The sequence below is a fragment of the Neltuma alba genome, unplaced genomic scaffold (genome assembly GCF_004799145.2).
Source record: "Neltuma alba isolate B1F8T4 unplaced genomic scaffold, ASM479914v2 tig00011646_pilon, whole genome shotgun sequence".
NCBI classification, from domain to species: domain Eukaryota; kingdom Viridiplantae; phylum Streptophyta; class Magnoliopsida; order Fabales; family Fabaceae; genus Neltuma; species Neltuma alba.
In genome coordinates, this window is record NW_021636294.1 from 101,678 (window position 1) to 115,138 (window position 13,461).

A 13,461-nucleotide genomic window follows, 5' to 3' on the forward strand; every position below is an offset into this window, starting at 1 on the left:
TTTTTACATGGGTTTCTTCTGGAAGATCTATTAATTATTGGGACGAGCTTATTCAATTCAAGAGCACTTCGCCCCCTGTTGAATTTCAGAATCCTTATGTACCTTTGCAGCACCAAACAATTGGGTACTGAGCAAGAATATAGGTAGGAATTTGTTAGAAAGTCTTCAAGAGTACATGGGTGGCCTAAGCATTGCTTATTAGGTGTTTTCATCAATGGTTTAAAAGAAGAATTGCAGTCAGATGTTAAAATCCAAAAACCTTGACTGTGTACAAGGCTACAAGCTTGGCTCTTGAGTTTGAAGCCAAGTTACAAAGTCAGAATCTGAATCATCATGGACAGCAATCTAGAGTTGCAGATGACAACAAGAGCGGTGCCAATTTTAAGAAAAACAAAGATGCCAACATTACCAGGCTATGTTCAAACGTTGCTCTTGTAAACACGCCAATTGTTATGTCAAGTTTCAACACCCAGAAGCAATTGCTACCAACTGCTATTGGAATTTTCCTAAGAATGACCTAGAACTCCACAATTTCAGACCTTGATAGGCAGTTTTGTAGAGACAAAGGACTGTGTTTTAGGCATGGAGATAAATTTGTCCCTGGACATAAGTACAAACCCGCATCTCTCAAACTCATGGAAATTACCAAGGAAGTAAAAGACCCCCCAGATTCGAATTCATTAAAAGCTGCCCAATTTCCCACATTGCACCTTGAGGACAAGGCATATTTCCTGGGGGGAGTAATGAATTAATGATAGAGTCCAATGGTAGGAGTAGTTTACAAATTAGTTATTTTTAGTTATTTTTAATTTTTAATTTCAGGTGGTCATATTCAGTTATCATTTGATACTACTACAAATATTTTGTTGTCAGGATTTTGAGATGGGTCAGTTACTCGTTGGGGTTACGGAGACGACAGGAAAGGGAGGGGAGAAAAAGAGACATCTCTGTGCATGTTTGACATCCGAAGTTTTTTTTTAAAATGAAAACAATGAATTAAAGAGAATAAAATAAAATCAAAAATTATAAAAACACCACTCTAAAGAAAGAAAAACCCCGAGGGGTTAGGTCAGCTGGCTGGGGTTGTCCCAGCTTAACCATAGGTCTCGAGTTCGAGCCGTGGGAACACAGCACCCTTAGGGGCCAGAGGGCGCCGACCGAAAGGTTCCTTGCATGCCTTCTATTCGAATTAGTCTGGGGCCGCTATCACAGCTGAAAGATGCCTATTGCCCTGGGATACCAAATGAAGAAATCCAAAAAAAAAAAAAAAAGCTCCCTCCCTGTCTGTGAACTTCCCATATAAGAAAAGTTCAGGTCCACAGCCAAAATAAACATTCCCGACAAAAGAAAATTCAGATCCACATTAGTGAGTAAGCAAACCAGAGTCATTAAAAAGGCAAGAGAGATGAATGCATCTATTTATTTTTGCATGTATGTTCATTCTACAATCTGTTTTATATAGCATTTATTTATTTTCATATTCGAATTTAGTGTGTCACTCGAACTTTCAAATATTTATTATTGTTATTTACAGTTTGTTATTTTTTTTTATTATTTTGTAATCGTTAAGTAACTGCAATGATTTTTCTATTCATGCAGAAAGTTTGTAATTATCATTTAAATTGTAGTTTATTATGACTTGTTTTTTAAAGAATTATAGAATTTTTAAATATTTTAATTTTAAAATTAAAATTAAGATTTGAATAATAAATCATCATTAAGGGAAATATAGTTATTTGAATATTTATTTTCTTAATATTTTATCATCATGTTCAACCTACCAAATATAAATTCCTTCGCCAAACTATTTTTCATTGCGGTGGATAACGTAGTAGCAGTCATAAAATTTTTCATCATCTTCTTTCTATTTCCTTCTCTTCATTTTCACGGCAATTAACTATTTCTACCAGGTGGGTCTGTGCACCACGCCTCAACAGAAGGAGGAGCTCTTCCCTCGTATAAAGAAAAATGGATTACGAAAGTGTGTTCCCAGAATGGAAGTGGAGCCCAATTTTCTGCTAACTCGACAGCCTCTTACAATGGTCGCGGGCATTCTGAGCGCTGCGGCAAAGATACTTAAGTTGGAAGCTTCCTCCGTTTTTGGGCGCTCGGTCGCGTGTAGTTGTGGGAGCAGCTGGGCTTGTAATGGCGTCTCTATGCTTTAGTACAACGACCATGCGATTACGCGTCGACGAGATGGCAAGAAAATTAGAAAAGCGGCGAGATGCTGCACTGTCGGCACACGCTGTTAAGAGCCTAACAGCACGCTCTACTGATGATTGGAAGGTGTAGGATACGTGCCAAGAAATAGGGTAGGAGGCATGAGAGGATGAGGCCGGGAGGGTTGAAGGGGATGACATTCCTTTCGGGAGTGTTTGGATAGAAACTAAATCATGGTTTCAGAAGTACTTTTATGAATTACGAAGTAAATATATGGAGGATGTTATCTCGTTTTGCGGAAAAGTACTTCTAAAACTACGATTTTGAAACATCCAAACAGGCCCTTAATCTAATAGTAAAAGAAAAAGTAAGCTGACAAATTTTAAAAGAAAAAAAAAAGACGTTAAAAAATTATAAAATCTCAAATCAACACTATTACAAGATTTATATAGGTTTTAATAACAATACTGATACAACAGATTTTAATCACAATTTTTTACTGCTCTTTTTTTTGGCGATTTTCTCATTTTAAAATTGAGTAACACCTCCTAAGCGTGACACCACGCTCAAGGGAATGATTGGAACGTGCACGATACGCGCGTTAAGAAATAAAATAGGAAAGGGAAAACAGGAGGAAACGTTTATTTAATTTAATATTAAAATGAAATGTAAACTGAGAAATTCTAAAATCAAACAACACCCATTAAACTTGACGCCGTGCTCAGCAGGATGATTGGAAGGTATAGGGTACGCGCTAAGAAATAGGGCAGGGGGCTTCGAAAGGGAGAACGGGAGGAGGCAAGGAAGGGTAAGGAAATGACGTTTATTTAATTTAATATTAAAATAAAATGTAAGCTGAGGGAGTCAAAGATTGGCTAACACCCATTAAGCGTACCACCCCATGCCCAAGGAGATGATTGGAAGGTGTACTATACGAGCTAAGAAACGGAGCAAAAGGGGTGAGAGGAGGCGGACGGCGTGGAGGGGGCGGTGAAATTCAACACGGTGGCGCTGGGCACCGCACTATTCAACATCGGGCTGAGCTGCAGCGCCTGCTTTGAGATAAAGTGCGCAAATGACCCGCAATGGTGTCACTCTGGGAGCCTATCCATCTTCGTCACAGCCGCTAACTTCCGCTACGCTCTTCCACCCTCAGCTGAAACAGGGGTCAAAACTGGCACTCAAAAGCAGTATTGGTGGGGACAGTCATGGTCGTTTACCGTCTCGGGCAATGACGGACGTACATCATCCTCTTGCAACACCGTGCACTGGCAGTTCAGCCAAACTTTCACTGCCAAGATCTTCCAGGTTTGATCTATACGAGGTCGTTGGTTTTCAGAAACAGAATAAGGAAAAAAAGGGGGGCCGGAAGGGGGAGGGGTCGATTGACTATGACGCTTTGTTACGTTGGTTTCTGGAAAAAGGCGGTGCTTCGCGGATTGACTCTGTTTCGTCAGTTTTTAGTGTGTTTTTGGGGTTGTATTATGGTAGAAAAATGTCAGGAAGGCTGGCTGAGGTGGCTACTTGTATCAGAGGTCGCCGTAGCCCGCAGTAGATGAGGGGCTTTATACGATTTGTACGCACTTAGTTTGTTTCAATCATATATATTTAATTGCCTTGTCGCTTTTTCGCCTGTTTTCTGCCATTTATGTTTTTCAGTATCTTCTTTGTCCAATTAAATGCACACGAAGGGATCTATTAGAAGAAAGACGTCATCCATATGGGACCTGTGATTCTTTTGTTTGAACGTAAAAGTGGCCCACGTGTCGTGGAAGAACTGTGACTGTGATGAATTGGACATAAATCCCCCGGGGGAGAGAGAATGTGATATTTATTTAATTTAATCGTAAAAATGAAGGGAGATTCATTACAGAGTACCTTGAAATTTGAATAGTCAGATTATTCTGCAGTTCAGGTAACTAAGGCTCTTCCATCCGAGGGGCCCCCAAAATGAAAGTAAGTTTGAAAAAATTGCCCCGGCGAGTAGCTAGGGTATGCTCTGCCCCAAATTGCAAGCACATGTTTGATATGAAGATTTTAGCATCACCTGTAAAAGCAACGAACTCTCAATTCTAATTCCTGTTTTCCCGGCCATCTCTTGTTACTTTACCAACCGTCTCATACGATATATGTTCGGACAGATTGAGTATAAAATGTGAATGGACGAGGAGCTGATTGTTCCAGATCCTTCTTTTTGTGTGTGCGTGTGGTGAAATTGAAGAAGGGTGTGGGTCCGAAGAAGCACATGGTGGTGTGGAGGAGATATTAACAAAGTAGATCACTCAAGGCTAGAAAGTGTCAGGATAGATGTAATAGAAAGTGGAAGCGGAGTTTTTTTTATTTTTTTGGGAGGGGGGATTTTTATTTATTTATTTAGTATTTCGTTTAGTTGGACCGAATAACACATTAATTATTATATGAAGGAAAAAAAAACGTCGTTTCTTTGATGTACATTGCTTTCCTTTAAAAAAAAAAAAGGAGAAAATTTGTTATATACAGGACAATTCATTCGTGTTTTAAAAATCGCACACAATGTTTATTGTAAATTTATAATAACATATTTTTCTTATTAAATTATGAATTTTCTATTCATGCAGAAAGTTTGTAATTATCATTTAAATTGTAATTTATTATGACTTGTTTTTTTTTTTACGAATTATTGAATTTTTAAATATTTTAATCTTAAAGTTAAAATTAAGATTTGATTAATAAATCATCATTCAGGGCAATATAGTTATTTGAATGCTTTTTTTCTTAACATTCTATCATCATTTTCCAACTACTAAATATAAATTCTTTTACCAGACAATTTTTTTAGTGCGGTGGATAACGTCGCAGCAGTCATAAATTTTTCATCCTGATCTTCTTTCTATTTCCTTCTCTTCATTTTCATTACAAGTAATTATTTCTGCCAAATTGGTCTATGCTCCACCGAAGGAAGAGCTCTTCCCCTGTATAAAGTAAACGGCCTCTACCGTGGTCATGGGAGCAAGGAAAAAATTACAATATGCCTAGTATTGGTGTTGAGAATGTATAGTGTGTATGCTAAAAGATAGAGTTAATTTTTTTGAACCGGAGATAAGCTCGAAAGATTGAATCCGTAATTCCGGCTTAAATCAAGTCAAAATCACTGGCCATGCTGTATGTAAGCGTAATACTACAGTCGGTTCGTGGGACCGTTCGCTGGGACCCAAATTCGCTGGGACCCTCTTGCTTCCGAATTTGAGGCACATATGAAAGTGGTGGGTGGAATTTTGAAGTCCGATACGTGGCCATTCTACGTTTCTCATATTTTGTTCCATGCCACAGGAAAAATCCTTAAGTTGGAAGTTTCTTCGACTTATTGAAGCCGAAGGCAAGAGCTACGCACGCATTGGCGGCTCTATCCTTTAGCACGATATATAGAAAAAGTAGCCCAACACTCAACGGGATGATCGGAATAGGAGGTGCGGGATGATCGGGAGGTTAGGGGGTGACGTTTATTTAATGTAATGGTAAGATCAAACGCAAGCTGAGAAATTCTAAAATCGAGTAACCCCATCAATAAGCATAGCGCCACGCTTAAGGGGATGATTGGAACGTGTAGGATACGAGCTAAGATAGAGAGTAAGAGATGCGAGAGGGGGGGGGGACGGGAGAAGGACAACAGGAGTGGGCTGATAAGGTGGCGAAGGTGACGTTTACTTAATTTAATAGTAAAGTGAAATGCGAACTGAGAAATTCCAAAATTGAGCAACACCCATTAAGCGTAACGCCACACTCAACGAGATGATTGGGAGGTATAGGAGAGGCGCTAAGAAATAGAGTGGGAGATGTGAGGGCCAGCGTAGGGGGCCTGGAGGGGAATGGGCGGTGAAATTCCGGAACCACCCTCAGGCAAACATGGAAATTGCGCAACTACCCCGCAGCACCGCCGACCCTCCAAATAGCACCGCCTACCCTCCAAATATAAGTAGTAGCCTTCCCACCTCTCTCCCTTGTCTATGCCACACGAGCCAAATTGCCCGTTCTCCTTCATCCCCGAGTCTCTCCCTTCTGCAGTTCTGCTTCCCTTACAGTACTTCATGGGAAAGGCTTCTCTGGTCTTCGTTGCATTTCTTATCTCCTTCGCCTTAACGGTCGATGTTAGAATCACTGGGGTTTACCCTGGGGATCCTTGGCAGAGTGCTCATGCTACCTTCTGTGGAGGAACTGATGCCTCTGGCGCTACGGGTCTTTACCTCCTCTGTCATTGACGCTTTTTCTTTATTAATGTGCCCTTCATTTCTGCTTAGTCACTAGAGTTTATGGGTTTTGTGCAGGTGGAGCTTGTGGACACGGTAACATATACAGCCACGGGTACGGCGGCAACACGGTGGCGCTGAGCACGGCACTATTCGACTTTGGGCTGGGCTGTGGAGCGTGCTTCGAGATAAAGTGCGCAAATGGCCCGCAATGGTGTCACTCTGGGAGCCTATCCATCTTCGTCGAGGCCACTAACTTCCGCTACGCTCTTCCGGGAGACAATAGCGGCAAGCCACCCTCAGCTGAAACAGGCGTCAAAACTGGCACTCGAACGCAGTATTGGTGGGGACAGTCATGGTCGTTTACTGTCACTGGCAATGACGATGAGGTTGTGCACTGGCAGTTCAGTCAAACTTTCACTGCCCGGATCTTCCAGGTTTGATCCATACGATGAGGTGATGGGGGTCGGGGGTCTCTGAAGTTTGGGTATGAGGTGATGTGGTCGATGTGGGGGCAGGTCGCTGAAGTCTGCGTTTTTTTTTTTGGGGGGGGGGGGGGTTGTGTGTTTTGTTTCGATTGACTTCTTAGAAAAAGGCCGGGGGTTTTGTGGGTTGACTTCGTTTCGTCAGTTTTTATGAGGGTTTCTTTTTCGCTTTTTTTTTTCCTGAATTTAAATGAGGGGGGTTTTATCCAATGTGTGAGCGAAAGCACTTGGTTTGTTTCAATCATATATTCAGGTTGTTGCTTTTTCGCCTCTTTTCTGCTATTTTTTGTTTTTCGGTATCTTCTTTGTCCAACTAAATGCGCACGAAGGGATCTATTAGGGGAAAGCAGAACGCGACACATATGGGTTCTGTAATTTTTTTTGTCTGGGAAGTAAAAATGGCCCGCGAGTCGTAAAATGTGATATTTATCTACAGAGTACCTCGAATAGTGAAATTATTCTGCAGTCCAACTACTGTCCAAGTAGTTAAGGCTATTCTACGGGACTCCGATAATTCTTCCAAAAATGGAAAGCAAGTTTCAAAATTCCAAAATTGCCCTGCGTGCGGTCTGGGGATCTTTGTTTTTTTTTTGGGCCACAACAGAGGTTAGGACACCTGAATATTTAGAAGACAGTGGGATTGTTTCCATACAATCTTCTTCCAGAAGAGCCGTAATCTGCTTGGGCTAACATCGAAAAACTGCGAGGGGATGCAAGGGGATCCTTCTTTTAGTGTGGGTGCGGTGTGAAAGTGAAGAGGGCGTGGGTCCAAAGAAGCACATGGAAGTGTGGAAGAGACATAAAAAGTATTTAGATGAAACCAAACCATAGTTTGGAAAATAGTTTCAAAAAAAATTTTGTAAATAATAGATTTTGTAAAAAAGTGATTTTGAGAAGTGATAGTGTTTGGATAGTTATTATCAGAAGTCCTTTTTACATGTGCAAATTACTAAAAGGGATATAAGTTAATATGATTAATTATACAGGGGATAGATTTTATAATATATTTGATTTGAAGAAATAAATTGTCAATAAAATAATTTTACTAACATAAAATAATATAATTAATGGAAAAATGATTTTTTTTCCGCTGGGTAAGGGGTGAAAAATTGATATTTTGTGACCAGTGGTGATTCAAGCTGGTGAAATAATGGGTAAAAAATTGGGGTGTTTTTGGTCAAATATACCGTTGGCCCTCTGACTTGTTCATTATCATTCTAATGATTCAAATTTCAGTCCCCAAAAGCGACAAATTTCCACTTCCAAGCAAACCATGATTTTACCGCATCAAACCAAAGTTTTAGAACAAACCAAGGTTCTAAAAAAATTGATGCTGTTTGAGTAACATCCTATTCAAATCATGGTTTTACCTCCTAAACCATAGTTTTAGGAGCACCCAAACAGGTCTATAAACAAATTAAAGCAATCAAGGCTAAAAAGTGTAAAGTCAGATGTAATAGAAAATTAAGGGGGAGAGAGAGGGAGATTTATTTATTTCGTATTTCGTTTAGTTGGAGTAAATAATACATTTCATTGATTATTATATCCAAAAAATAATATACGTCGTTTCTTTGATATACATTGTTTTTTTTTAAAGAGAGAAAAATTGTTATATGTAGTACAATTCATTCGTGTTTTAAAAATCGCATATAATATTTATTGTAAATTTATAAAAAAACATATCTTTCTTAAAAATATTTGATTAAATTTGATGCATAGTCTCGTTATAAAATTAAATCGATCTACTACAACAATGCAAAAGATTTGGAGGAAAAAACAAATATGACAGAATGTGAAGCCTTTGTAAGCCTCCAGTGTTTACCAGGAGAACAATAAGAATTAAATACGTCAAATCAAGTCAAAGTATTATTCATAAATCATGTCTTTTTAATATAATTATTATATGCGTGCTTGTGCGTTAAATTATTATCCTTAGTTTGCATTCGGTCAAATAAGTTGCATTGGCCATAATACAATTTTTTGTGAATTTCATGTTATATATGAAATAGGTATATATAGAGATATAGATGCATAGTTGCAGGGATGCACAAGAGTAAAACTAAATTTTACCAAATCTGGTGCCAAAATTTTCCAATGATTTCTCAAAACAAAACAAAGCGTTAGAATATCTCTTAAGACCGGAAGCAACAGATTAAACTGATGAAGCTTTCAAGTACATTTCATAACAACGAGGTGAGTTCTTTTATAAAATGGAGGCCAAGGAGGAGCAGGACAAAATTGGCAGCAACTTTAAAATGCAAAAAAGTGGGGAAAAACATTTCAGCAATCCAGATGAAGATGATAACAACTAATATCAAACCTGAAGGTGGTCCCAGAAAAGGCCATCCTCGAGGTCAAGTGGACCAAGTAGCGACCCAAAATAGACATGTTTGGGGAAACATAATTCCCAAGAAGTTCCAGAGGAATTCTTACGTACTGCCACTTAATCTTGATATATAATTTTATAATTATAATTATTTTTTTTAAAAAATAAATGTACAAGTAAATAAAATTTGTGGAATGAAAAAAAAAATCATTCAGAAATTTTTGCAAGGGGTCTTTGGATATTTCTTCAAACATGGTTTTTAAAGAGAAAATTATGATTTTGAGAGAAAATTATTGGACATCACAATTTTTTTCCAAATCAATTTAAATTTGAAATCATGGTTTGAATAAGAGTAATTAAACACTTTAATTTTTTTTATAAAATCACTTTTAATTTGAAAATCATGATTTTGGTTTTTTATGAAGTAAATTTTTTTTGCTTTTGAAGGTATAATGCAAGTGCGAAAAGAGAAAAGGAGGGTGGTTTAGCCGACAGATGGGATAAAACTGTTTGACATGTGGTCATTGCATTGCTCAGCGCACATAACTCCCAAATAGTTCGGTGAAGCGCTGAACCGCCCAGCGAAGGCAAAGTTGTGGGGAAAGGGACAGATTTTGGGGCGGAAGATGAACAGCAAGCTCTGCCGCCGCTGGAGTTAGATTTCTGGACAGGCTTAGACATGAAGCTTTATGGTAATGAGGTTGCAACGTTCCATCAATTGAGTGTGGTGATGTGAAGGAATTCTTAGGTGCTTTGAGAGTAGAGCCGGTAATATGGGCCAACCCGCCGATTATGGGTTGGCCCGTGGCGGGCCTGAAGCTTGGTGGGCTAGGTTTTTTAGGACCGCTTTCTGACGGGCTGGAATTTTTTCAACCCGATCCGCGAGAGTGGGTTGGCGGGTTAGGCCACCAAACCCGTCAATTTTTTTTTGTTTTACTTTTTTTTTAATAAAACCTACTCAAAATCCCAAATTCCTAAATACCTAAAATAAAACATGCAAATAGAAATTATCATAAATAAAACATGGAACCCATCCAAAGTTCCAAGTTCCAAGTTTTAAATATATCAAAATATTAAACATATGATTAAATGAACATGATATGTCCTTAATAATTTAACAAACATTTCAAATTAAAACATAAATCCAAATTAATACTACCACAAAGTCACAAATACAATGTCACTACACAAATCACTATCAAGTATCAATTATCAAGTGTTCAATCATCACTCATGAGCTAGGACAAAGGCGCAAAGCAAAGACAGAGAGCAAAGAGCTTGGGGCTTGGGACTTGGGAGTTAGGACTGGCTGAGGGCGACTGGGAGATTGGGTTTGGGAGGAGTGCGACACGCAAGCAAAATGTGAAATTGGGACCGTGTTGGTGTTGTCGTGTTAGACTATTGGATATGGATTGCTCACTATTGCACTGTGGACTAGGCCAAGAGTGTAGAGACTGAGAGGCAAAGGGAAAAATTTGCAAAAACAAAAAATATGGTTAAATGGGTTGGCCCGCCGCGGGTTTGGGCTTGGCGGTTATGGGCTCAAAACTTCCATTTTAAAACGGTCCTAATTTTTATCAACCCAACCCGCCACTTGTTGGCGGGTTCGTGGGTTGAGCCCGCGATTACCGGCTCTATCTGAGAGTACCACCGCATTCAAACTCTGTTCAATAAGTAGGTTCTAGCTGGAGACATTTCAATCTGATATGGCATTGGCATAAAATCAGAAAACATAATTGTGGGTCCCATCATTTTTTTATTGTACTGAAATCACTCCCTCTTTCCTGCCATCAATTCTCCCTCCTCCCCTCTCCCTCACTCCATATTATCTTTGTGTTCTTTCACTACCAAAACTTAATTGCAGTGTCAACTGCTAGTATCTAGGTGCCGAACTGCCAAAGTCGAAGCCACCTTTAACAATGGAAGTGTTTTCCAAAGTTAGAGAATCCTGTAGCATTTTCTATGGGCCAACCCTCTTCCTCTGCACCCATGGTGATGCCACCATCTAGCACCATGTCGCCACCATATCTAAAGGCGGCTTTTGTGCCTGTAACCTCCCCCGTTTCGTCACCTCCATCATCACCAAGATCGCTCAGCCCAAGCCCAACCTCCTTCTCTTGAATCCTTGTCTCTATCATCAATGCTGACACGTGGGTTTTTTCCATCACTGCCCCCATTGCACAGATCTCTATGATCTTTACCTTGGTAGCGACGCCTTTGTTATTGAAACCAGCTGTCCATCGCTTTTATACTTGGAGAAGCTCTAGTACTACTTGCTTAAATAAATCATTAGAAATTATTTTAGTTTTAGATTCCATTGTTGGAAGTTGAGATTTAGATTTTGGTGGTGAAAAAATAGAAGGGCACTATGGAGTTGGAGGGCCATGGGAGAAGAGTCGAGGAGGAGGAGAATTGATGGCAGGGAAGAGAGAGTGATTTCAGTAAAATAAAAAAATGGTGGGACCCACAATTATGTTTGCTGATCTTACGCAAATGCCATATCAGATTGAAATGCTTGGACAGAGTTTGAATGCAGTAGGACTCTTGGAATACCTAAGAATTCCTCGTGTGGTGGGTCGGAGAGGGGAAATCATGAGGCTGACGTGGTTTTGATCTGAATATGAATATTAAGATTAATATTGGCAAGTTAGAGCTCGGGTTACAGTTTAGATGCTAACGTAATTTGGCTGCCAGTCACTCATCGGTCTTGTCTTTTCTTTCTTTTTGCCCCTTTTGGCAAATATTCCGTTGTCAGGATTTTGAAACGAGTCAGTTTCTCGTCGGGTTTACGGAGACAGCGGAAAGGGAGGGGAGAAAAAGAAACATTTCCGTGCATGTTTGACATCCGAATTTTTTTAAAAAATGAAAATAATGAATTAAAGAGAACAAAATAAAATCCAAGATTCTAAAAACACCACTCCAAAGAAAGAAAAATCTCCCTCTCCATCGGCGAACTTCACATGTAAGAAAATTTGAGATCCACAGCCAAAATTAATATTCCCGACAAAACAAAATTTAGATCCACATCAACGAGTAAACAAACCAGAGTCATTTGCAAAACCAAGAGAGATGAACGTATCTATTTATTTTTGCATGTATGTTCATTCTATAATCTGTTTTATATAGCATTTATTTATTTTCATATTCGAAGTTAGTGTGTCATTCGAACTTTCAAATATTTATTATTGTTAGTTACATTTTGTAATTTATTTTGTAATTATTGTTTAATTATCTTCTAATCGTTTTGGAACTACAACGATTTTTCCATTCATGCAGAAAGTTTGTAATTATCATTTAAATTGTAATTTATTATGACTTTTTTTTTACGAATTATTGAATTTTTAAATATTTTAATTTTAAAGTTAAAATTAATATTTGATTAATAAATCGTCATTGAGGGCAAGATAGTTATTTGAATGCTTTTTTCTTAACATTCTATCATCATTTTCAACGCACTAAATATAAATTCTTTTAACAAACAATTTTTTTAGTGCGGTGGATAAAGTTGCGGCAGTCATAAAATTTTCATTCTGATCTTCTTTCTATATCCTTCTCTTCATTTTCATTACAAGTAATTATTTCTGCCAAATTGGTCTATGCTCCACCGAAGGAAGAGCTCTTCCCCTGTATAAAGTAAAAATTACAATATGCCTAGTATTGGTGTTGAGAATGTATAGTGTGTATGCTAAAAGATAAAGTTAATTTTTTTGAACCGGAGATAAGTTCAAAAGATTGAATCCGTAATTCCGGCTTAAATCAAGTCAAAATCATTTGCCATGCCGTATGTAAGCGTAATACTGTTCCTGGGACCCAAATTCGCTGGGACCGCTCTTGCTTCCTAATGTGGAGCACATATGAATGTACCGGTGGAATTTTGAAGTCCAATACATGGCCGTCCTACGTTTCTCATATTTTCTTCCCTGCCATGGGAAAGGCCCTTAAGTTGGAAGTTTCTTCGCTTTATGGAAGCCGAAGCCAAGAGCCACGCGCGCACTGGCGGCTCTATGCTTTAGTACGAGATTGCGCGTCGACGATATAGAAAAAGTAGCCGGACACCCAACGGGGTGATTGGAAGGTATAGGATACGCGCCAAGAAATGGAGTAGGAGGTATGAGAGGAGGGGCCTGTGAGGGGCGGGGGTGGAGGTGACGTTTATTTAATCTAATAGTAAAATCAAACGCAAGCTGAGAAATTCTAAAAATGAGTTAATTTTTTCACGTATTTATTTTATATGCCGTAAAAATATTTATGAAATTATAGTTTTATT

The 13,461-nt window shown here is 38.8% G+C and overlaps 1 protein-coding gene across 1 annotated transcript; it reads left to right on the top strand.

Moving 5' to 3' along the window:
• Window positions 1-6,224: 6,224 nt before the first annotated feature.
• Window positions 6,225-6,826, top strand: LOC114716162 (expansin-A4-like). Its single transcript, XM_028901094.1, has 2 exons — window positions 6,225-6,372; window positions 6,462-6,826. Exons 1-2 carry the CDS (start codon window positions 6,225-6,227, stop codon window positions 6,824-6,826), a joined length of 513 nt encoding a protein of 170 aa, XP_028756927.1.
• The last annotated feature ends 6,635 nt before the right edge of the window (window positions 6,827-13,461 follow it).